Source organism: Strix uralensis, chromosome 3, assembly GCF_047716275.1.
Source record: "Strix uralensis isolate ZFMK-TIS-50842 chromosome 3, bStrUra1, whole genome shotgun sequence".
In the NCBI taxonomy this organism is placed as follows: domain Eukaryota; kingdom Metazoa; phylum Chordata; class Aves; order Strigiformes; family Strigidae; genus Strix; species Strix uralensis.
This window is the reverse complement of record NC_133974.1, coordinates 795,009-819,404: the sequence shown is the minus strand read 5'-3', so window position 1 is coordinate 819,404 and position 24,396 is coordinate 795,009. Positions and strand designations below refer to the sequence as shown.

The window sequence follows — 24,396 nt, the reverse complement described above, 5'->3', positions numbered from 1 at the left end:
AGTTGCATGCTCTTCCGTGCCTTGATTCTCAGGGCAGTTGTTCCTTCAGCAGCTTGATGCTAGAAAATTCTTCCTCCAACATAACTCCCCTCCAAAAATGAACAAAGCTAACACATCCCCCACAGAGAAGGGGTGGAAGGAGGGTTTTCAAAAGGATGCAGGGTTCTTAAATCATTTTGAAAGGATGAAGTTGGTACTGGATCCCACTGACACTGGGTGTGAGGATAGATTGTCTTGCAAAGAGTTTCCTCTCCCTATTAAAAGCTGCCCCTATCAAAGCTGTTAGACTTTCCTCTTTGTAAAAGCTGCTCTTTAAAGCCATAATGGGCCTACAATAAAAGGCAAAAAAATCTCCTCTAGGTGAAGAGAGTTACACTGATAACCAGTGAAAATGTATTTCTCATTTCTCTAACTTAAAAAATATCAGGAAAATGAGAACTGAAACTATCCAGCAATGGGAGAGCCACGCACCGTGTGTCGGGCGGAGAGCAGGGAGCCTCTCGTTCTTGCACCTGGCTCGCTGTGTGGCATATGGAGTCTGAGCCAAGCTCTTCCCCCTGCCTGGAAGGGCAGCTGTGCAAAACTCAGCATGAAGATTTGCTGGTCTGAGTCTACTGTGAGACTGCAAGTCTTGGATTTGAGTCTACTAATACAGTTTTACCTCCCAAAAAGCAGATAACTCACTTGCTCTGTAGATTCTCCAGTTCTTCAGTGTTTTCACAAGCCCAGAGGATATTAAGCATAGGCTGAATCCTTCAGCAAACTCCATAACGACTCTAGGTACTCTTATTTGCTTTCAAGAAATGAAGAATTTTCATCAGCTCAGTCTGATTCTGGTCATGATATTATAGTTGAGGAACATACACAGACCATTGTCCATCTTTAGACACGTTTGACTAATACACGGAATTATCGTAGTAGAATATTTGATAGTTCATTTGATAATTTCTGGTGGAGTGAGCATGTCCAGAGTTTTGCCTTCATCCTTGATGTCTGTAGTCAGAACATGAAGGAAATGACTTCTTGCTGTGCAGTCTGCTTGCTGTCTCCTTTTAATGAATATCTGCACATTGGGACCTTAAAATTGTCTCTGTATTGAAGACATTACAGAGAGCTCGATTTTTGATGAAGGGTATCAGCGTGGGTCAGAGCAACCTTCATGGTGTTGCTGTTAAAATGACTTCAGGCCACTTGACATGCCGATGAGCTCATCTTTAGTGTTCCCTTGGTGTGTCCTCTGATCATCCGAGCTGTTGGCTGAAAACTACCGAGTCAGGCAGGACCTGAGAGGGGAAGAGTCTCAAGGCAGTGATGGGACCTGCCGCAGGTTTGCGTTTGCATCTCGCTTGCGCTGCCTTGCGACAGCAGGAAGCTGGGAAACTGGGAAGTAATGTGCTGAAGCGGGACAGCTAATTTGAAGCTTATTTTCCTGCTGCTGCCGTGCAGGGTAGAGGAGGTGGGAACCACAGGGTGGACCTGCCAGAAGTGCCTCAGGATGGCCCTACAGCAGCATGTCCTCCAGAGGACACTTGGGTTCCTGTAGCGTGCTCTGACCTTGGCTGACCACGTAGATTCTTGAATACAAATTAAACACACCAATAAATTTTTTTTCTAGTGGCAAAGACTGTAATACATAGCATCTTCCTGTTGTGTGAGCAGGCTTTTCTGTGAAGGCGTGTTGACCAGCTGGTGCTCGGTACAGGAGGTGTTTGGAGGCGTGAGCAGCACTGTGGGACTTGTCCTCGAGGGAACTACAGGGAAGAATCTGCCAGGGAACTCCTTTCAGTTTATACCACCTGTCCTCGTATAGCCTTCCCGAAGGGCAGCTGTCTGCATCCAAGGACAAGATGAATTATTTTGGTGACAGCAGCTGACAGTACCATGGCCCCTCACCTGCCCTGTGCTGCAGGACCCCGTCGGGAGCGGGTGCTGGGAGGAGTTGTCCTTACTGGCCATTGAGGGTTTGGCAGGCAGCAGATTTGGCACGCTTGGTTTGTTTGCAGTGTTAATTTATTCAAATAAAGCTTTTCACAACTTCTTTAAAATAATATTTATGATCCAATTTGCCTGGTGATAGCTGTGGCGTGCCACAGTGTTTGCCAAAAACCCCACCTTTCTGTGTAGACCAGTCTAGAGTAGCAAGTAGCAGAGCAGGTAGCCTTTGCTCTGGCAGCCCATAAGTAAACACCCCAGGAACCTTCTCCTGCCTGAGCTCTCTGTACAGCAGTACACTTAAAAGCTGCTACACCCTGCTTTTTGTAATCTGGTGGCTGGCATTCTGGTGAGGATTCACTTCTATCAATAGCTTCTATAAAACGGAACCAGGCTCTTCATGGAGGGACACAGCACTCAACTGGGAGGCAACGAACGCAGATTGCAAGATGGGAAATGCTGATTAGAATATGAGGGGAAAATTTTTTTCACATTAAAGTGATGACGCACTAGAGCAGCGCCAGGGAGGGCTGTGTGACCTCCACTTCTGGAGACCCTTAGGGTTGGATTGGACAGAGCCCTGAGACACCTGAGGTAGTTGCTCCTGCTTTGAGCTGGAGGTTGGACTGGTGACCCCCAGAGGTTCCCCCCAGTCTGAATGACTCTGTCATGGTTCCCAGCCTCGACCCTCAGCAAAGTGGCCTCAGGACTGCAGTGCCTCTTTTAAGATCGTGTCACTGCAGTTCCTTGAAGCCATAAAGACTTATTTGTGGATAAGGAGTACAGCTAAAAGGGCTTCTTCTAGCATGTGCAGCTGGGTGTACCCTGTTAGTACAAAACAGCTTTGGTTTTCCCCCCTTTCAGGGTGGGAAGTTGCAAGTTAGGAGCTGGCTTGGAAGGTGCTGTAGCTCGCTGAAGCCATCAACTGGCAAACATTTAAATAACTTGACACATTCTTTAATCCACAGCTTGTTTAAAGGTAATCTTCAAATGAGCTGGAACACCTTGAGTTTGTGTCTCGTGGATCTGATATTGATAATGTTGAGTGTGTGTGTGGGGGATAGGACAGGGGCATCTGCACTTCTTGATAAACCCCCAGGGTTGGGTTACCTCAGCTCTCTCTACTTAGATTTTTTTATTTTTCATTCTGCTGGAAGAAGGGTGTTATAAAATGTCCGTAAAGACATTACTAACCTCTTGGGGTTGTCACGTGCAGGACTTCTGACAGCTGGGCTTCTGAGGCTCTTTCCTGATGTTCTGCTGATGGGAAAGGGGCATTTGTTGGAAGCGGGTGCCTTAGGGCCAACCTTACAGGCACGCACACTTTGATTGCAAGACTCTTCTTCAGCTCTGCTCTATTAGTTACTACTGTAAGCCTTCAGGAGAAGGGGCTGGCAGCAGCAAAGGCCAATAAATGCTGGTGCAGTAAGTTCTTGCAATTTTTTCCCTTTAGTCAGCTGAAGGTTGGATTTGGCTTTTTTCTGGAGAAAATAAACAGTTATCAACTTACACTTTTAACAGAACACCACCAGAACATGGTATTCTCTTTGAGACCTTCATGATGTCTTTAGATGTAAGTGGAATTTATGTGTAAAGTCTCTGGTGTAAAGTAGAGGTTAAAGCTATTTTTGGTCAAACGGCTGTCAAGTGTTAGTCATAGTGGTAGTTACAGATTAATATTTAACGAGGTTAGCAGTATGTTTGAGTGTCTCTTCTGGACACTCATAACTATCCTGTTCAGAATTTTCTCCTGTGAACCAGACAGGGGGTCCCTACCAGAATTTTTCCTGAAGTGAGGAAAAGCTGGAGATGCAAATTCTGCCCCTTGAACACTTTCTCCTGGCACCACCAGCTCCAGCCCACCTTGTCTTTCGGTTCTGTATCGTGAACCTTTGTCAGCCGACAGTGCCCATACGTCATGAGGAGCCTGGTTTGCTCCCCACAGACTGAAATGCTGATGTTCTTGAGGGACACGCTGGGTTGGGCAAACCCTCGCAGGGCATGTTCCTTTTTTGCTTCATTAGCATTAATTCAACTAAAAGTTGAATTAGGCACAGGTTTCTGTACCTCTCGGTGTCTGTGCAAAACATGGAGATAAGTTACTGGATGCTGTAAACAAGACATGTAGGGGAAAACGTTGGTTTGAAAAATAACAGTTCAAGGAAGATGGTTATAGAGAAAGGTCATGTTGTTACCATTAGCAGGGAGTGTTAAATACGTCACTGTATGTAGGAGAAACTCTGACTAGGTGACTCTTCCCTATCCCTTATAAAGGTGTGAAATCCATAATGAACACAATATTCCACTTCTCTCATCCTGACTGAGACTCCAATAGTGGCAGTTTTTGCTGTCTCCTCAAAATAAAATTACACATCGGTTTTCATCCTGTGAAAGAGTGTATTCGCTGCTGCAAGGAGAAATGTGGGGTGTAGTGCTCTGCTGATGAACGCTGCAGGAATCGAACAGGTTGACTCTCTCTTCTAGAAAACGCTAGAGCCAAGGTCTCAAAACATACCTAGATCTAGGATTTATCTTTGGTATGAACTGGCTTGTGGTTCTGTAGCAGAAATACAAAGAGAGGGAAGCCAAAAACTTTGAAATTTTAACTCTGTGCCCCAAAAGCCTTAGAGGAAGGTACTTCTATCTGGATTCCTCCTTCAAAATCAGGAAATGCTGGTTTCTGCATAGTCCCTCAAGGATGTATGTGAACAGCACACCAACAAGTACCTTACTTGTGGATGCTGTGTTAAGGTGGAGCTGATCAAGTGCTGTAAACCTGAAGGTACTGCTTACACCTGTAAACCACATCTAAAAGTCAGACAGCTTCTTACAGGGGTTTTAATCTTACCCAGGATATCAGAGTCTACTGATGTTCCTGCAGGTCAGATTCAGTTGTCACGGTAGACCATTAATTAAAACCATAAATAAAGTCCTGACTTCAGTGTGTGTCGAAGAGCTTTATAGTGTTCCCTAGACTGATCCTCACCCACAAGTGCTGCCTGGGCCCTCTCTTACACCATGGGCTGCCTGCAGCCCCATCTGAACTCGCTGCCATCGCCGGCTGCGCTCGCCTTGCTTCGATCTTGCACAAATTCCCTTGAACTTCGAGTGCTGGGGTGTTAAAAATTGGCTTTACAGCATGGAACACCTGCCCCCAGCCCCACGACTGGGGAAATATTTAAATGAGGCCAGTGGTGTATTAGCTTGCATTATTAATGCCTTGGTGAGACCGTGGATTACCCTTGGAGGTGATGAAGCAGCACGTGCTTGTTCCTGCACCAGAACTATTGACTTCATTAAACTCCTACCAGTCTGGCTCGCTCCTCTGGGTTGCAGGGCTGCTATTTTACCCAGAGTTGTGAGCTGTGAGTAGTGCTGAGGGTGTGTGAAAGAGGAAGTAAATTCCTCTATCGCTGTCTCTCTGCATGTGAGATTTCCAAAGGCTCCACCTGACTTCTGTAAAAAGTTCATTAACTGGCGAAGGTTGAAAATAATGCATCTGGGAGTTGCCTGGGGTCGGGAGCTGTATGCCAGCTTCTGTGAGAATAGACTGAAAAAATCTGACAGGTCTTCCTCCCCCGAGTCTGTTTGATATAACCTGGTTTTAGTATTACCACAGATCTGCCCCAAACCTTTTACATGTGGTTCTGGTGGATGGGGGGGGAGGGTTCATATTGATGACTAGACAACTGTTTTGCTCAAGTTTTTAAAGGGGTGTTTCTCTCCTTTTTTTGGGTTGCACTCCAACTCCAGAAGGTAAGAACCACTGCTGATTGTTCTAAAGCTACTCTTCTCTATTAACGCAAGCTGCAAAAGCCTTAATTAAAAGAGCAACTGCTTGTTTCAACACAGACTTAGAAACCAAGTAATAGTAGTATATCTGGTGTTAATGCTTCTGTTCCCTTAACCTGCCTTTCCTGCATGCCGTTTGCATTGGCGCTGCAGTGCGATGCAAACTGAAAATCTTCATGTTTGTAAAGTCTGTGGAAAATGTCAGGCTAATAGCATGTGAATGCTCAGTGTCTTACAAATTAACCCTGCTGTCTGCAAACCTGTGTTTGTGGGGAGGGGGGTGTTTGATTTGCATGATGTATTTTTGTGCATCTTTTGTCTCGGGGACCTTTGGCACTGTGTGTTGGGTGAAGGAGAATTTAACACATAAAATAAGCTGCTTTTCTAAATCATGAATGTGTTTAACAAGCTTGAAGTTGGTACAGTGGTCTCTGCTTACAATATCTCTCCGCTCTCACACTTCCATAGATCTGAAACTATTGGTTTTTAAAAAATTCATATTTTAATATACTAATAAACCAGAAGCTATTTGTGTGAATGATTCAACTAGAAAATGGGAAAGAAGGGAATGCTCAAAAGAACAAAATGGGAAAAACCTTCACCCTTAAACACAGCCTAGTTCATTTGGGCATTTTTATCTTGTTACACCAACGTGCAGTGACGATGTAAGATGAAGACGCTCGCTGGTGGATGCACTTAGATAAAGCTTCCATTTAGAGCAGAAGGCAATAATTAACTCTCCCCTGGTGTTGAGGTTGCTGAGTGCCACGGCACCGAACTGGTGTGCAGCCAGGGAACTGGGGGTGCTGGCATCAGGAGCTGCCCCTCCGTCTGCAGGATGCCCTGGGAGGGGGGGGGGTGGGCTTGCTCTGGAGGGGATCCTGAGGTAGGAGCCTGCACAGGGACCTGCTGGGTCCACCACGCCGCTGCACACGCGGAGAAATACTGTGAAATCTGCTCACCAAATTAAAAAGGGAGCTTCTGTATAAAGTAACCTTTTGATAGACAAATACACCTTGCGTGATGCTCCGAGGTCAAGGGTTGTAAAAGTTCAAATATATCAACGGCTGAAAAACTTCCCTCCGGTGTCCTATCCACATGTGAACAAACAGAAGTGATTTGGTCAAATTTTATTTTCAAATCAGACCAAGTCAGGTCGGTCCCTGAGGTCTCGGGAGCCAGGGGTGCTGCAGTGGGATGGAAGGTGTGGGAAGAAACGCTCCACTGCCTTCCTCCCCTTCAGCAGGCAGCTGCTCGGAGTAGAGAGTCCTCCCCTTAACCTCGTATACTTTTGCCACTCTCAGAACCCTTTTTTCCTGCTCAATCTGAAGAAGCTTTGAATTTAACGTGGAGTGTAAAATGCCACGATTTAATGATGGCTTAAATCTGGCAGTTCTCAGGAGGAAAATTTGGTATGTACGTGTCTGAAATGTTAAGTGACTTAGAGAAATACTCAGAGGGGTGTGAGCTCAGAATATGTTTTTCTTATGCCATTGGCCTTACAACTACCTCTTAACTACAAAAATTATTGTGACGCTGTTTTAGCCCTTTCAGCAGCCCAATAAAATAAGGAAAAAATGTGCCCGTTCTGCAGGTGGAGGGACTGTCACCTGCTGGAGATCACTTTGAGAGCAGTGTTCTAATTCATTAATGGCAGATGTGGAAAATGTTAATTTTTCAGAATAGAATAAATATTTAGAAGTTAACAAAATCCCTTTTTCAGTCCATAATGTAAAAAATATAGTTTATGTGGCAGTCACAGGCTTAGAGGCAGGTTTATAAATTCAAGTAAATCTGTTAAATTGGTTGTTTCTAGCTGGCAAGCCAGTATTAGAAGGGAATAATTACTGAACCACCATTTTCAGTGAAAGGCAGGACTGCTGAGCGCAGCAACAGTAGCAGAATGATTTGGAACTGAATTTATAACTGAAATAGCCACTTCACAGGCACTTAATATTTGCCCCAACACAGCAAAATAAGTAAGTTAAGACCCTGCTGTTGAAGGTGCTGCAGAGCTAAAAGGTCAGTGCCTGCTCTGATCGTAGCAGAGTTTAAGAACAGGTGTTTGTTGACTCACCTGGTCAGTATTGACGGGCACTTGCTTGTACCGAAAACAGCATCTGTAAATGAAAATATTCTTGATGCTGTGGTTTAAAGCCAATGTCAGCACTTAAACCATCTTTGCTTTTGACAAAGGCAGCTTTGAACGGGTGGCTGTGTTACTCCTTAGTTTTTCTCCAGCTGAAATATACTGCGAGTGGGGGTAATGGGTGAGTTATGGAAAGGTAAAATGGCTGAAAACATCAAACAGCGAACAAATCGGCTTTTCCCAGTTTCCGTGATGAAGATCCTAGGACTAGGCACGAGAGCTTGGATTATGGTCCTTGTACCAGCACCACGAGTCCTGTTTATGCTGAGTTTGCTGTCTGTATTTCGGCAGATTTACTGAAAGGTTGAGCTTTTTTTAGCTTTTTGAGAAGTAAAAACTAGGAAGTTTCAGTATGTACTGGTAACGCCATGGAAACCCAATTAATCCTGGTATAGGTTGTTATAGTTACCTTTTCATCTACTAAACTGTTGTAAATATTTTTTTTTTTACTTTAATGCAAGCTCATTTCAATGAACAAAGCCTCTAGTTGACTGTTTGCATCAGCTGAATTCATCAGCCTAAGCAACGCTGTTCTGATCCGAACCATCCCAAGAAGTATTCCTCAGCTGAGATGGGAACCAGTATAAACAAAGGGACATTTATCTGGATTTTCCCAAGGGTGCTGTTTATTTGTCAGTGGGCTGGCACTGAGCACTGGGTAACTGGTGAAGGTGAGCATCCCATTTGTTATCAGGGTAGTTCAGATGGGTTTGCTGTTTTGCTGTCACTGTCAGCTACCATGCTATTCCCTGTTGGAATAAAAAGTGTAGATGATACACTGCTGTGAGTGCATAAATGACAATGCAACTAAAAATCCTTTCCACTCACAGAAGCACAAACACAGCTCATGTAGGCATGCACCTGAAATGTAAAATTGTTAAAAATATTTGCCTAGAAAAAGCAGCAGCGCAGTGTTACCATTAGCAGCTGAACACCTCAGCCCCGGATTGTTCCCCCCAGTTGGATTCTTGCCTTCCGTGATGAACCGCACTAGGAACGCTTCTGCTGAAGGCTTTGTCAAAAATGACTGTTAGAAGCATTAGATGACGCGCCAGTAACGTTGGACGTGGAGGATGTCCTAGTAAATTATTTTTTATATCAGGAATTTATCCTGTTTTCATCAGCAAAATGCTTTTGTTGTCAGAAAAGTGACCTGAGACAACAGAAGCACGTTACTGACATGAACCACTGAAATATCTGAATATATTTGAAGAGGCCTTGCAGTGCTTGACAGTTGGATGAAGTTACAATATCTTGATGGTGCATATAATCTATTTTCAGTGCATGAATGACATTGAGGATGAAAACAGTCCAGGTAGATGTAGCTGGCGGGAGAAGGAGCCCCTCTAGTGCTGGCACAAGCCCATTTACAAGAGAGGCAGGGCTTGGGAAACTTGAATTTTGTTCTGCCCCTCATCGAAACGTGGAATAAAGCAGGAGCTGAAAGCTTCACCCCAGCTCACCAGCGGCAAGAGCAGCTCAAGCTGAAGCTTTCCCTGGGCAGAGACCGAGCAGTGAAGCCCCTGCTACCTCCCCATAAAACCTGCCAGCTCAGTAATTCTTACTCTACCTCTCAATTATGCATAAGCCTAATGGGAAATAATGTGCTTTTCACACTATTTGTTAGGTGTGAGGTAAAAGTATTTATATAGGTTGCAAAACTTGCTAGAAGAGCACCAGAACTCTACTTGATTAGTTGTAAAAATATAGGGTGTGATATAATTTTAATAATTTTAATAAAACATCCTGTCTAACTCTTCCTATAGCAGCTAGTTCCTGGGGGAAACCCTACCAGTTCAGTAAAATCTGAAGTGTGCCCTGTCTAGATGGAGCATCTTAATTCAAGTGCACTGCTTTATATAAAAAAACCTTCCAGCTGGATGCCATAAAACTGAGTTTGGAGTCATACCTGCTGCTTTCTTAAACATTGCATCCCAGCTGATTGCCAGCTGAATTAGTGGAAGAAAATGTTGTTTTCATTCATAAGCCTTCCCTTGTTTCCAAAAAGAGAGAAAACCCCCAAAACCTGCACCCTAGGTGTAGTGTTGAAGGAAGCCCTGGGGGGGTTGTAGGGTGCTGTGCTGTTTGCATTCAAATTCGGCCTGTTTCCAAGCTGGGGTAGGCAATAGCTGTGCTTTTAATAGTCATTTGCCCCAAATTGCCAGCATCTGGGCAAATTTTGACCTTGCATTTAACTGTGAGAGTGAGATCCCTCTGCTGCCCACGGCCTCTCTGTAGCAGTTGTTAATATTAGGTGGAAACGGGGCAGTCTGTGAGAACAGAGGGATAGGGAAATTGAACACAATAGGAGAAGTAATAATTGGCTTGAGCTCATTTTGGAAGATTCTTAATTAAATATCAACAGTCCTACATGGAGAGAGGGCAGGAGAGGCAAAGCAGCCCTGGGACTCGGTGAGCGATAGCTGCGGTGGGGGAGCTGGTGGGAGGGATAATGTTTGCTCAGGTCCCTTTGGGAGAATTTGATGTCGGTGAGTGTGGATATCCCCTTCTCCTTTCTCCTCCCACCGTCACTGCACGCGCACTGTCCGCCCGTGCTGCGCCGGGATGTCGAGCAAAGGTGCTGTAGGTAGCTGGTGGAAGAGGAGCCTGCAGTGAGGCTGTCCTCAAAAGCAGTAACGTTATTCCTGCCTCTCTAAACGGAGAGGGCTTGTGCATCCCCACCTCAAACCCCTCGTCTTCAAGCCAAGAACCACAACTTGAGCTTATTTCAAGCCTGGGGCGATTGCTGACCATGATCACAAAACTGGGGAACACTTTGGTTCAGAAGCTTTAGAAATCAAGTTTGGGGCTTGACCTCTCACGTATCCAGTCCCAGGAGGGGAGGTGAAGGAGCACAGCAGTTAGGAACTCGTCATGTCACAGTCTTACTGAGCTCCACTTAATCTTTCTGAAGGATGAATCCTGTTCTGAGAGCCCAAAGGGCCTGGTACAGCGGTCAGCAGTGCTGGAGGCTGACGACGGCTTTGCAGGCAGAGCAGCGTGGATCTGGGTGGGATGGAAGGGATTGAAGTGAAACAGGGGGTAATGATCAATCTGGAGCAGGCAGGAACTTGGTTTCCACTTCACTTGCCTCTCAAAGTACTGGTTTTGAGGTGGAATGATGGGAAACTGCCAGACGTGGCTGATGAGCCAGTGTGTGTTCCTGGCAAACAGAGGAGATGGCCTTCATTATTTTAAAAAAAAAAAAAAGCAATGAAATAAATGTCATAACAACATCTAAGTTCCTAAGGCTGGTTTTAGGCAGCTATTGCACTTAAAGTAACAAAAGATAGTCTGTGTGCAAAACACAGGTAGTTGGAAAAAGTAATAAGTGAATGTTAGGGGGTTCTGAGCAAAGGGGCAGCAAAGCACAAGCAAGGGGTGAAATCTTTCCATTCAGAGGAGAGCAAGTTTCATTTCTGAGAATAAACGTAACCATGGTCTCACTGCATGTTTATTTGTTTGCCCACAGCTCTGGCAGTTTGCTACACCCCCTTTTATCAAAGAAAAACACCCCAAGTGCTTTCCCATGGGCTGGGGGCAGGTGTAGTACAGCCCCCCTGGTTCGGGATTCATCCAAGTTCTGCAGTGAGCTTGTTTTCAAATAGCTTTTTTCTTTGGGTGTGGGGTTTTTATTTTTCCAGTTTGGAGGTTTGTATGTCAAATCAAGATCCGGATCAGTGAAGTTGGAAGCTGCTCACATAACCCTGCAGCAGCAGCCACTTTCCTGTTGGCCTGCAGCTGTGTTGAGGGAATTGGTTCAGAAGCACAAATTGCCACCCTGCACCCGGAGTGGAGGCTTAAACTGAGTGATAGCCATGGAAAAATATGGTTGATAGGGAAGGACTCGTGAGTACTCGCTCATAGAGGCAGAAAGGATGTAATACGAGGTGAAGACCATGTATCTTACACCCAAATTGAACCCATTTTTTCTGAAAGTTCAGTGGGATTTGTTGTCTGATTTTTTTAACTTTTAAAATTTTCAAAATAAGCTTTATGAAAGTCTAGAGTACCGTTACATTTGGGCCAGTTTTCCAGAAGAGCCTGTAGAGGAAGGCACATAACTATAGATGGGTAAACATGGGGAGAGAACAAAAGGCAAAAATAGTGGATAAGCTGTTAAACAATAGAATCAATTCAGTAGGAGCAGTGTAGATGCCAGATGAGTGTAGCTTTTGTAAAGATAAATCCTGCCAAGGCTTCATTCCTTGGTGAGCTTCCAACATGTAGCTGTGCCTAGACTTTTGTGAAATGCTTGGCTTGACGTTGATATTCTGCTCTGATACAGTTTTGAGAAAGAATGTGCTCCGTGAGCTAAAGGTCAGGTACGTGGCAGAGCTCTTCTCGCTGCCCCGGAGCCTCCTGAACACGGGAACGCTTCGGTGTGTTCCATGCTATTCAACACGCTGTTAGTGAGCAGAAAAGACGTGTGAAATGGCTTCAGATAGTTTCCTAGGTGCAGTGATAGGAGGGGTGAGGATGAACAGCAATGGGAGAAGGACGGGTATATTGTTTATACTGCCGGATGCGGCTGGGCCTGTAGAAAATATCCTTGTGTGCAGTTCTGGCATGGTACCTGCGTGCAGAAACCGCATCCAGGAGCAAAGATGAGAAGGGTGTACCCTGGAGAGCAGTGCCTTTGGAAAGAATCTGGGGTTGCTGTAGGTAATCCCCTTGAATTTAGCTTCCAGGGAGACCCTGAGGCTTTCTGAAGAGAGGATTAGCCTTGGCGAAGCTGCCGTGAGAAGGGTTGTTGCCAGTTCTAGGCGTTGGATGGGCTGCCCAGGGCAGGGGGGGAGTCCCCATCCCTGGAGGGGTTGAAGAGTCGGGTTGACCCAGCGCTGAGGGATCTGGTGGAGTTGGGAACGGTCAGTGTGAGGTTCATGGTTGGGCTGGAGGAGCTTCAAGGGCTTTTCCAACCGAGATGATTCTGGGATTCTGTGATTCAGTTGTGTTGCATCTGTGGAAGTCACTTCACCGTTGGGGAAGGTGCTCAGAAAAGCCGTGGGAGCGGCGGGGAGCGATGAGCCCAGAGCTGGTTTCAGTGAGGTTAGTCGAGGAAGAGGTCATCTGTGGCGTGCAGATGTATTTAGGAGAAGCTTATATTCAGCGATAGGGATTCTGGCTGGAATTTCGACCTCGATGCACCGTGCCTGAAGACAGGCAAGGATTCTTGGCAGGGATCAAAGCGAGGTGCTCGTGTTACCGATTCCTCTGTTGTATCGCGGCTGGCTGTCTCTCCAAAAGACACTTGTTAACCACAGGAATCGCTGGGTCAGTGTAAGAGTACCCAAGTGAAACGGAGTTTTGCCACGTAAGAGCCAAAACACGACGAGTGGGTGGTCCCTGGGTGCCTGAGGCTCAGCTGCTTCCTCCAGCGCCGCAGGTTTTTGCTTGAGCATCAGGCTGAGCCGCCTGCTAATGCAGTCAGATGAGCTTTGGGCTGGGCTTTAGCAAATTCCTTCCTCATCACGGTTTCCACTAGTATTTATTAACTAATGAGGCTGTTTTCTGACCCTTTGTGTGGACTAACGTAGATTTGCAGGAGGTCAGCTGGCCTGACTGAAGGCTGCGACCCCACCGAGATCTCTGCTGGTGGGGGAGGACTGCGTGTCCCCGCTCAGGCTTGTGGCCGAGCCTGGGGGTGTCCCAGTACAACCACCGAGCTCCCACAGAACTCTCGGTACTTCTCCAGTCCTCCTCTCGTAAAAGCATTTCTCCGGTGGTTCGTGAGCTGCCGTGTCTGTTCCTTGTGGGTCTCCTATTGCTTAGCTGGGACGTGCCGGGGCAGAGGAGACCAGACCTATTTCGGGATGTTGGTTTCTGCCTGGTCTAGACATCAGTAATTCAGCTGAGCTGTTGTGCTGCTCTTAGGCAGAGTCTAAGTCACCAGAGGGCTGTGCTCGTCCTCCCATTTATTTCCCTTTCCTCCCAGGGATTATTTCACCGCTTTTGACACGCTTTATTTGAATGTTCATAGTACAATTTACTACAGGCAAACAGCTATATCTCCTCCTGCTCAGGGATTTCCGTCAATCAGCCACACATTTAGGTTTTTGGGCAGTTTGAAGGTTCTGGTTCCAGCCTTTGCGACGACACAGTGTTGGGAGGGGAAACTTCCCGTTTAATTTCTGTGCAGGAGTTGTGCTCAATATCAATATGCTTTATGAGCAAGGACATCTCTTTAGTAGAGGTGTGATCAGCCTGCAGTGGGAACAAAAATTACCTGCCTTGCTGTGTCCACCTGATTTTGCTTCTGTCTACAGCAGGATGGGTTTAAAAAAACCAAACAAAGAAACCCCCACCAGCACCGGTGAAAAGACGGCTCTTCTGTCTCCGTTCTCCTGGCTGGGTTCACAGAGCTCCACTCTTTTCTGGGGAAATTGCATAACTGGTTTCCATTCTTTACCCACAACCCTTATTTCAGTATGACGTGGGTTTGGGTTTGGTTTTTTTTTTTTTTGAAAAAAACGCACAACACAACTTTAAATATCTCTGCAGACAGTCGTTCGCTCACAGCAAATCTGCTCTGAGCTTCAGATGAGCAACGTTGAGTGTCTGGAGCTTTAAAAATGTTGTGATCGATTTGGTATTTGGCCAAGAAGAATTGGAGAGCCTGAACTTGGGGGCTTTTTTGTTTGTTTTTTGTTTGTTTGGTTGTTTTTTTTTTTTCCCTGGGACTGGAGCATGGGTATGTGGACTGGTTTCACTGTTGCTTATTATGGCGGCTTCAACTTGTATTCTCCTCGGGAATAGAAGTTGGGTCTGGAATCTTTCTGCCTCTGCATGTGTGATGGTCAGGTGAGGGGCCATGATTGTCTCCCGGCAGAAGATTAACCCTGACCAAATACATTCAAACATTAACCTTGTGTTTTTGTTTTCAGTGGGACTTCTCCTCTTGCATGCCTGAATGCTATGTTACATACAAACTCCCGAGGGGAAGAGGGCATTTTCTATAAGGTCCCGGGGCGCATGGGAGTGTACACTCTGAAGGTAAGTGGCTCGGCTGGGGAATTTTGTTTGAATGCTCAGGGACTTCTGTGTTTAAAAATACACTGGATTAGGATAATCCTGAAGGGGGAGCTGTTCCTCAGTAGCGTGAATTGCAGCATAAACTCACCCTTCAAATGCAAACACTAAGTCTTCGTGCTCCTGCTAGTGAGCACGGGGGCACTGAAAGCACAACTGAAGGTGCTGGTTTTTATTCACGGCGGTGTACTTTGCAGATATTAATTACTATCCCAGATTTGAAAGAGTAATTGAAATTGTAATGAAATTTTAGACTTAAAAGGAAAACTTCGTCTTCACCAATCTCAACTTTTATCTAGAAATGAAAGATTGCCTTATCCTCAGTCTGTGACTAGTAGGCAGAGAGCATTTGTAGGGAAAAAATGTGGATTCCTTGATTTATCTGTTTGGCATCTTTAAAAATAATCTTTATTTGCAACTTTTTACCCCAGTTAAACTAGCAGAAGGAAGCCTGCTCACACTGTTCTTGATTTGCTGTGAATTTGACTCTGAAGGCTGTGCCATCAGATAGGATTCCTCTCCCCACGCGTAGCCCTCTTCAGTGTAGGTGTCTCCGCTAGAACCGCTTTCCTCGTCTCACTCCACGCTCAATAGAGAGAAATAGTAACTGTTAAGATGAGATTCATCTCATCCTAAAATTTTAAAACGTATGAGAATCTGTGCTTTACAAGTGCCAGTTAAATTACCAGTGGAGTCAACTAAGGATTGCCTTGAAAAAGATGTCCTCACTGTCATTGTCAAACACGGAGCCAGGTTGAGTCCTGTTCTCACCATTTCCCTCCCTCTGCCCTGTAAACTGGAAAAGCACATTATTCCTTGAGCACTTGTGTGTAATGTGGCAGCAGAGGACGTCCCTCTGGGAGCCGTGCAGTGGTGCTGCCCTGCTGTCAGAGTAAAACATCTTCAGAGCTTCCAAAAATGGCATTGCAAGAGATCCAGCAAACTTCTTTCTTTGATCGTCGTTGTGCCAAGCAGGGGTTGACCTAATTTCAGTGCAATTAAGTGGAAGGACGTAAAACACCATTTTGATAACACATATGTTTAAGGTAAGGACTATCTGAGATACACCCGACAGTGAAGGGAGGGTAATTTTCTGTTTGCTGATAAACTGGATTGAGTCTTGCACAATTTGCTTCCCTGCAGAAAAGTGTGAAGTTTTACCTTCTGGGAATAAAGAATGCAGATTGGGATAATAGTGTCTTTTCAGAAGATTATGACTTGGGAAAAGATCTAGATTGGGTAGTAGACAAGTAATTGAGTAACTGTCTGTGCATTCTGTGTCCTGATGTGGCAAAGCTGTGCTGGGAGTTTTCAGAGGAGAACAAAACTCAAGATGTAAAAAAATGCCTCTTGCAAGCATGTTGTTAGTGGGGTAGGTCATAGGCAAACTCCACGTCTAGAGGTTAAATCTAAGCAAAGTCCAGTTTAAGTATGCACTTGAGCACAAAAGAGGCTGTCAGGGCGGCTGCTGTAGTTCAGTTTTCCTCATGAAGTCTGCAAGTTAAAACTGATTATCTTTCTTCATGTTAAGCTTCAGGAAAGCTCCAGTATTATTTAACATAACGTAGGAGTAAGTTGGTTAAATGTAATGATTCGTATTAATTAGGAGGCTAGACTAGCTGCTGAGTTATTCACAGAATCATCTGGGTTGGAAAAGCCCCTGAAGCTCCTCCAGTCCAACCATGAACCTCACACTGACTGTTCCCAACTCCACCAGATCCCTCAGCACTGGGTCAACCAAATTCCAAAGGGTTATTGTGTCCTGTGTATCTAAAAACACAGCGGTTTTGTTTCCTTCCTTGGGGCTGTGTAGTTGGGAGCACTGAGAAAGTCAGTACTGAAGGACAGAGGGAGAGGTTCAGCCCTGCTGCGCCAGTCCCAGTCCCCTTTGCCACATTTAGTCCCAGCACAGTTGCCAGGCGGAGCCTGGCTGGTGCATTGAATGAGAAATCCCTTGGAGGAGCCACGAGGAGCCAAACATGGTGCCTTAGGTAGCAGTTAAAAACAGAAAGCTTTGAAGGAGGGGCCTGACCATTCCCCAAGCGACGTGTTGTTACGCTGCAGTGGAGGAGAGCCAGGTGGGCAGTAAATCGCACTTCCTAAACGAGAAACTTGTGGTAAAATACTTGGTGAGTGAAGCGAAGTTGCTGTTGCATTTTTGCTGGCTCACTGAGCTGGGTTATGGTATCGCTGAACTGAGGAGTAAGGAGACTGGTAGGCTGCCAGCATCTTCCTTTATTTTTTTTTTCCTTAAGACTTGATGATAAAGATACATAAAAACAGATTGGAGAATTACAACCAAGGAGTGTGTCAGTTCTGTGGAACAGTGTTCGAAGGATTAGGTGTTTCCGTGGGGTTTGCTTAGTCCTGGTGGCCAGGAGATGCCCCAGAGGCGAATTCCTAATAGCAGCTAGCAATTGAACTAAATTTCACATCAATTTTTATTAATGTGATTTTATTGTTCCTCTTTTTTGTCCCTTTGTTTCTAAGTACCTAACCACCTCCTTTCTGCAAACCTTGTCTAATTATAGTAGTCAGGAGTGATCTGCAGTGCCTCGGTGAAGAGTCTGTTCTCAATCCTCCCCCAAAGCAGAGCACCCGAGGCATGGTTTACAGTTCTCAGGGTGTGAGGGGCTGGCGAGATCAGGTCCCGAGCTGATGGAAAGGCTTCCCTTCTGCTAGGTGAGGTGTATTTTTGGCAGCAGCAAGCAGGGTGGATGTGGGGTCTTACAACTTTGGACGTACTCATGCTTGACTGTAGTGATACAGGCAGCAAACTGAATCCCAAAATGACTGTTTCAGTGGTTTAGAGAGAATACCAAGCTTTGCGTGGGGAGGGGGAAGCAAAGAAAAACATTTAATCTTGTTAAAAATGGTCAGGTGCTGCTGAAGGGACATGTAATGCCCCAAATCAGCTGTGCTTGCCCCAGCGCGGGGGTGTCAGTCGTGTCTTGTACAGCCCGGACAGTCTGCTTGAACCCCTGGGGAACATTAACTCCAAGTAGTCCTTAAATACTCCAGAACAAAACAAATTACCATGACCTTTAAATGCTTGAGGCAAAAGTGGTGAGTTTCTGGTAACTTCTGGTATTTGAGTTTCTTGTCATTGGTGTTTTTCGTGGTTTGCAAGGGCTGCGTGTGCGGGGTGAGCTTCGGGGTCTGATTTGGCTTCAGGCTGTACAGGTACGTGCCAAGGTTTGGTTGTGCCTGGAAGGATTCACATTTCAATAGAGCACTTGACATACTGAGGGTCAATAGATAAATAGAGAAACTGAACGTTATTTTGGTAAATAGAAGGCCAAGTTGTATGCCTAAGGCAGGGACTTCTAGTAGAGCACGTGGCAAAGATGGTCTTGAAAGGATTAGAGGTATTTAGTGTGTAATGGACGGTGAAATACTCCCGGAGAGGGGGAAAATTGGCAGTCGGGCAAAACTGTCATTCCTGGGAAATCCAGATGAGGGCAAATGAGCGGAGCAGGCAGGAGAAGCAGCGTACGAGTGGGACGGGATGGGGCAAACCAGGGCAGGGCTCGGTCGGACACGTGTCCTGGCCTGCTGCTGGTTACCACCACTGGCCCCTTTCCTACCTCTTTCTGTCCATTGCCCCACTTGGATCTTCCTCCACACCCTTCCCAAAACTTTCCTTTAGCAGTTTTGCATCGTCCCACAGCCCCCTTCCGCTGTCAATATCCCAGGTCCTCATTTTTCTCCATTTTCTCTTCATACTACTTCAGAAGTTCTTGTTGGCCATCTCTGGAGCTGTGCTGGGGGAGGGTCCTGGTGGCTCATCAATGACTGGAGCTTCTTGGTCTTTGGGGTTCTCTGGTTCCCCCTGCTTCTCTGGTTTGTGTCTCCATGTATTTTTGTTGATTTTTTCCCCCTGTACTTTGCATTGAAAAGACCGATGAGTGGATAATGTTAGTGAAGTCAACGCTGTCACCTTCCACGAACACTGGTAGGATTTAGACTGCAAGTGGATGTGCTGATGCTGAGAAACTGGAGTCATTCTGGCAGGAGTTTGAGAAGGAAAAAATCAAAAATGAAAAAAGTATAATAGAAAAAAATCTGAACAAAACCATTATGTGAGGTGCAGCCACTTTGTGTATGTTTGTCTTGGAGCTTCTTCTCTTCTGACTGACTTTGTTTCTCCCTTGGATTCCTCTGCACCACTGCCATCGGGGCGGCAATGCCGGGGGTGTCTTTGCCTGAGGAGGGACGCGGGTGCTCCCTGTCCCCCTCCTTCAGCCACACTTCCTCTCGGTGGCACGGCAGCACGTCCCGGGGCACGGCAGCAGCCACGCGGGCCCTGCTTGCACGGAGCTTTGCCTCTATCCCAGCGACTTCCAGCCGTGCCGAGTGGCTGCAGGGCGCGTTATCTGCAAGTCCAGCGTGTCAGTTTGTTGACCTTCACGCAGACCTCTCGCCCCGATGATTTCCAAGGGTGTTTCTGCTGTCTTCACGCTTGCTGGTCCCAAATTCATTACTGATGTTGAATACAAAATAGCGTCTGTCCCTGTTTGGGGGATCGTGGTGTAGCTCTGCCCATGTGCATTTACCTTGGAATTTTTCCCTGCTATGCGGTGGATTTGCTGTTCACCAGCAGCCTGAAAGATTCCAGTCTGGAGGAAGATCCTTGACATGATATTTGGAGAAATCTGACTGGTTAAACTTTTACCCCACATAATAAATCCAGTACATCTTACCAGATGCATTTATAGGTCGGATAGCTGAGAGACCAGATTTTATTTGATTCTTGAGTACGGCTCACTAAAAGGAGTAAGTTTACTTATTGAAAGAAGAACAAGTTTAATTAGAGCAGATGGTTCTGCAGTTGAGGGTGCACTTCTGCTTCAAAACCAGAACTTGCAATAGGGTGAGCTGCAGCTGCACAGAGGAGTTGGGGTTAGTGAAGATCTTACACCAACTCCTTGCATGGAAATTTCTGGAGAATGCAGGATCCACAGTGCAGACTGGACACCGCATGCGAAGATGCTGGTGAAAACCTTTCACCGGTCAGAAGAGGCCCAGCTGGGACGGGAGCCGTTGACATTGTCCGGGCTTTGTGAGCCGATGGGGCTGCGGAAGCAAGGGCAGGAGGGTGGTGCTGGGAAGGGACCTCTGGGGATGGTCTGGTCCAGTGGTTCTCACCCTGTAGTCCACAGACCCCTGGGGGGCTGCGATGTCATCACAGGGGTCTGTGAAGGCTTGAAGCAGGGGTGGGGAATGTGCAGCCTGGAAACATCTGGTCTGGCCTGCAGCAAGCACTGCGCCTCCTTCTCCCACAGCCCCCTCCCCTCAACGCTCCTCTCATACTCAGACACCCCCCCACACCTGCCCTGACGCACTTGTATATTTGGTGCTAGGATGGTTGGTGGGACCCGCTTTAACTGGGTGGTTTTTCTCTTAAAGACACTTTCTTAACCCTCTTTGGGGCCTCAACGGGGCTGAAGTCTGTTCCTCCAGGTGGTGGCCCTGGACCTGTAAACAAAAATATATGGTGACTGATCACAGACAAACAAGGGGGCAGGTGAGAAGAATTGTAAAAACTTTTCATCAAATTTTAATGTAAAAATTGGCACTGAATTCAGAGTTAGCAGGTTAAAATACCATAAAATGGGCCATTTGAGCAAGAAGAGTGTTGATGCTATTGAATTCATAGGGAGTCATTGCATATGAATATCTTTAATCATATCTTTAATATATTGTATTATATCTTTATCATATAAATATAAACATATAAAGATATTATAATAGGAGTGTGTGCATTAACAGATTGACTTATTTCCCCTTCTCTCCAAATTTGAAGACCCTTCATGAGAAAATTGAAATAAATATTTGATGCAGTCTAGTGCTTTAAATCTTGAATTAAGTCTTGGTGGTCCTTGGCCCCAAAAGGTATTTAGAGGGGGTCCGTGGTGAAGGGAGGGTTGAGAACCCCTGGTCTGGTCCGACCCACAGGTTAATGCAGGGCAATGCAGGTGGCTTGGGACTGTGTCCACTCAGGTTTTGAGTTCCTACGAGGACAAAGACCTTCAGCCTCTCTGGGAACCTGTTCCAGTATTTCATCGTTGTTGCAGTAAAGAAATTTTTACATGGAAGTGGAATTTATGTGTTACCTTTTGTGCCTGTCGCCTCTTGCCCTTTCTCTGGGCACTGCTGGGAGGAGTCTGGCTCCATCCTCTTTACCTGCTCCCACCAGAAGTGCCAAGTCAGGAAAAGCCAAGAAGTCCCAGCTTTTCAGCTGCCCCTGAGTTTCCCCCTTGCCTGGCAGGAGGGGAAGGCACCCTACACCCAGGCTTCCTCTCCTCTCAGCAGAAGACTCTGAAAGAGACATCTTGAAAAAAATTGAAATAGGTAAATGTGTAATTACTGCGTCTCAGGTGACTAAATTATCTTTCCAAAGCTTAAGCTATAGCGGAGGTTTAATGAAGGGAGTGTTAGCATTAGGAATATACAAGCTTAATCTCTGTCAACTTTGGTGACACTTGATATACAGATTTTTTTTCTGCTTTTGGTGATATCTTCCCTTCCACTGTGTTTCACAAGTAACTTTTAATGTACAGTTAAAAGAACTTTATTTCTGAAGTGTGGGATGAAAATACAATTGAATATCTGCCCCTATTAGTTCACCTTGGTGATGGAAGAAATCTGGAATTAATTACACTGGTAACACTTGTGTTGTCTCAAGTGCTTTTTGGCCTTAGATGTGGAAATTACTCATAGTTCTAGTTTCAGAGGAAGGACAAGAAACCGATTGTCTCCAGTTAAAGGGAGAGGTGTTTTGATTTACTTTTTCCAGCGGGCATTAGCAGAAGGATTTTCTCCTGTCCGATGCACACGGGCCTCTTTGTTTGCCCAGCTCTTACAACCACTGTCCTGTTTGCCTTGTCCAGTGAATGTTTAAAGTCTCAGTTACGTTACTAACGAGGAATTCAGGGTGACAGCATGATTTCAGGTATGTTGTGTGAAACAAAGAAATTCACTCAACGGTCAGAATCCAATAGAACCCTTAAGCAGTGCTGGGGTCACCTGGGGATTCCCCACCATACGGGCTCCCAAGAACTAGCAAGGGACATCGCTTTACAGACACACAAATCATACATATTCATTAGATTTCCTGGAAAGGGGTGTCTTAGGATAATGAGTTCCTGGAATTCATTTACGCAGTCCCAGCACGTGTAGTGAAAATAGGGTGAGGGTCTTTGCTGGTCGAGGGAAGAAGTAAGCAGTCTTCTTCACGCTGGTCGCCAGCTGACCCTCTGTCCAGAGCGAGCGCTGTGAAGTAAAGTCCAGGTGCCTCCTTCCTAAATCAGCAGAATCATCCTCCCTAGATAGTATCTCTGTGTCCTTTTGTTTGAGTCCCCCTTAGCTTGCCCAGATGTGTCCAGGGAAGGCTTTGAGTCTGCTGTCAGGGATTTACATCAGGAGGTCTAAACAGACACAGAGGTCTAGGGAAAGAGCTAAGGGGTCCTTGGGAAACAAAAACCACAAGCAAAGCTTTGAAACAAACCAAGTAAAACACAAGCAAAGCTTTCATGCATCACAGTTTAATCTTAATCAATGATTGTCAGAAATACACTTGTTTGAGCCCTTTCACGTGTGACTTGACCGAGGTGACGGGTCAGAAGCGGAGGAGCGGGGATGAGCTGGTGCCTCTGGCCGCTGCTCAGCGCCTCTGCCAGGTGTCCGGAGCGGTTTGGGGTGGTTCAGCAGAAAAAAAACAGCCTGTTGCCACTGATTAGCACTAATCTACCACGTAGGTTAAGATCTGAATCCGGCGGGATAAGCACTAGAGGGCAGTCTGGGTTTAGGCGTGGATGGGGCGAAAGCTGCTGCTGGTTCTCTGCGGACTGTTTCCAGCCCAAACACACGGAGGTGAAGGGGGTGGCACACACACACCCCCCCCAGCCTCCAGCAGCCGTTTCTCCACACACAAACACCTGCCAGACCCGTTTTTGGAAGGAGCTGTGCCGGCAGGCTGCTGTGGACCTCGTCGGAAAAATACCGTTGCGTGAGACGCTGAGCTGTCAGACTGTGTGTGTGTTCTACCGTGAAGTTCAAAACTGGGCTGGGTTTGTGGTCAAGTAGGGGTGCATTGGAGTTGGTGCTCACATAAAGCGACCTCTCTATATATGATGTAGCACACAATACAAGGAGTCTTTGGTGATTTTACAGGAACTTTCAGCTCTTAATTCACAGAATCCCAGAATCCTTCAGGTTAGAAAAGCCCCTTGGGATCATCGAGTCCAACCCTCAGCCCGACTCTACAAAGTTCTCCCCTACACCACATCCCCCAACAGCTCATCCAAACGGCCCTTAAACACACCCAGGGATGGGGACTCCACCCCCTCCCTGGGCAGCCTATTCCACTCTCTGACCACTCTTGCTGGGAAACATTTTCTCCTCATGTCCAGTCTGAACCTCCCCTGTTGCAGTTTAAAGCCGTTCCCTCTTGTTCTGTCACTAATTCCCTGGGAGAAGAGACCAGCACCAACCTCTCTACAATGTCCTTTCAGGGAGCTGTAGAGAGTGATGAGGTCTCCCCTCAGCCTTCTCCTCCTCACACTGAACAGTCCCAGCTCCTTCAATCGCTCTTCAATATGATAAAACACACAATACAAAGAGTCTTTGGTGATTTTCCAGGAACTTTCAGCTCTCAATTCATCACCAGTTTCAAAAGTCCATTGTATTCCACAGTTTTGACTAGTTCTTATCGTTCCATTCTGATTCCTCTTCAGACAGCACTGTTCACTGATGCAGCCTTTGGTCATCCTGGTTATTTATCTTCTGAAAAATCTTCATCATAATTCACTTTTAGACTTCTGAGAAAAGACTCATAATGTTCTATTTAACATATACTTAATCTATGTCGAGCTTTTCATTACCTAGCCTTTCTAAGTTGCTTAAACTGTCAGTATTGTTCTTAGAGCACCCGTGCTCTGTTAATTAAGCCTATAAAACAATATCTATTTATTAATTATTCCTGCTATTAATAATATCCTAAGAGAAGAGAGTTTTCTAAAGCTTGTTGCTTTTACAAGAGGTGCAAGAGGCCGGAGGCTGAGCAGTTCTGACATTGCTCTGCAGCACAAAAAAAATCCCCAGTCAGTGCTTGGGAAATAAACCCGCTACTTTTAATAATTTTGTTAATTGGGAGAGTTTATTGCAGAGGGGGTGATGATGTGTGTTTTCTCCATTTGCAGAAGGACGTTCCGGATGGGCTGAAGGAGCTCTCCGATGGCTCGGAGGAGAGCAGCGACGCCCAGTCCGACTCTCAGAGCTCTGAGAACAGCACCAGCAGCAGCAGCAGCAGCGACGGGTGCAGTAACAAAGATGGGAAGAAAAGCAGATGGAAAAGGAAAGGTAATTTTGCTGTTCAGGAGTGGTGATTTTAACAGGTGCCTGTGAAGGACTTGCAGGTTTTTATCCATCACATCTGTGGCCTCATAAAGACAGGCTGTTACAGTTAACAGCCTGAAATCTGAAATCTGCCG

At 46.0% G+C, this 24,396-nt stretch overlaps 1 protein-coding gene across 6 annotated transcripts in view; it reads left to right on the top strand.

Moving 5' to 3' along the window:
* Positions 1–24,396, top strand: part of ASXL2 (ASXL transcriptional regulator 2) — a 141,440-nt gene that overhangs the window by 38,174 nt on the left and 78,870 nt on the right. For 5 of the 6 annotated variants that reach the window (XM_074861205.1, XM_074861198.1, XM_074861200.1 and 2 more), the window contains 2 exons: positions 14,758–14,866; positions 24,106–24,265. In XM_074861205.1, coding sequence (XP_074717306.1) covers positions 14,758–14,866; positions 24,106–24,265 — 269 coding nt within the window. Of the gene's footprint in view, positions 1–8,350; positions 8,545–14,757; positions 14,867–24,105; positions 24,266–24,396 lie in introns of those variants that run through there. The other variant, XM_074861202.1, reaches the window with a different exon arrangement.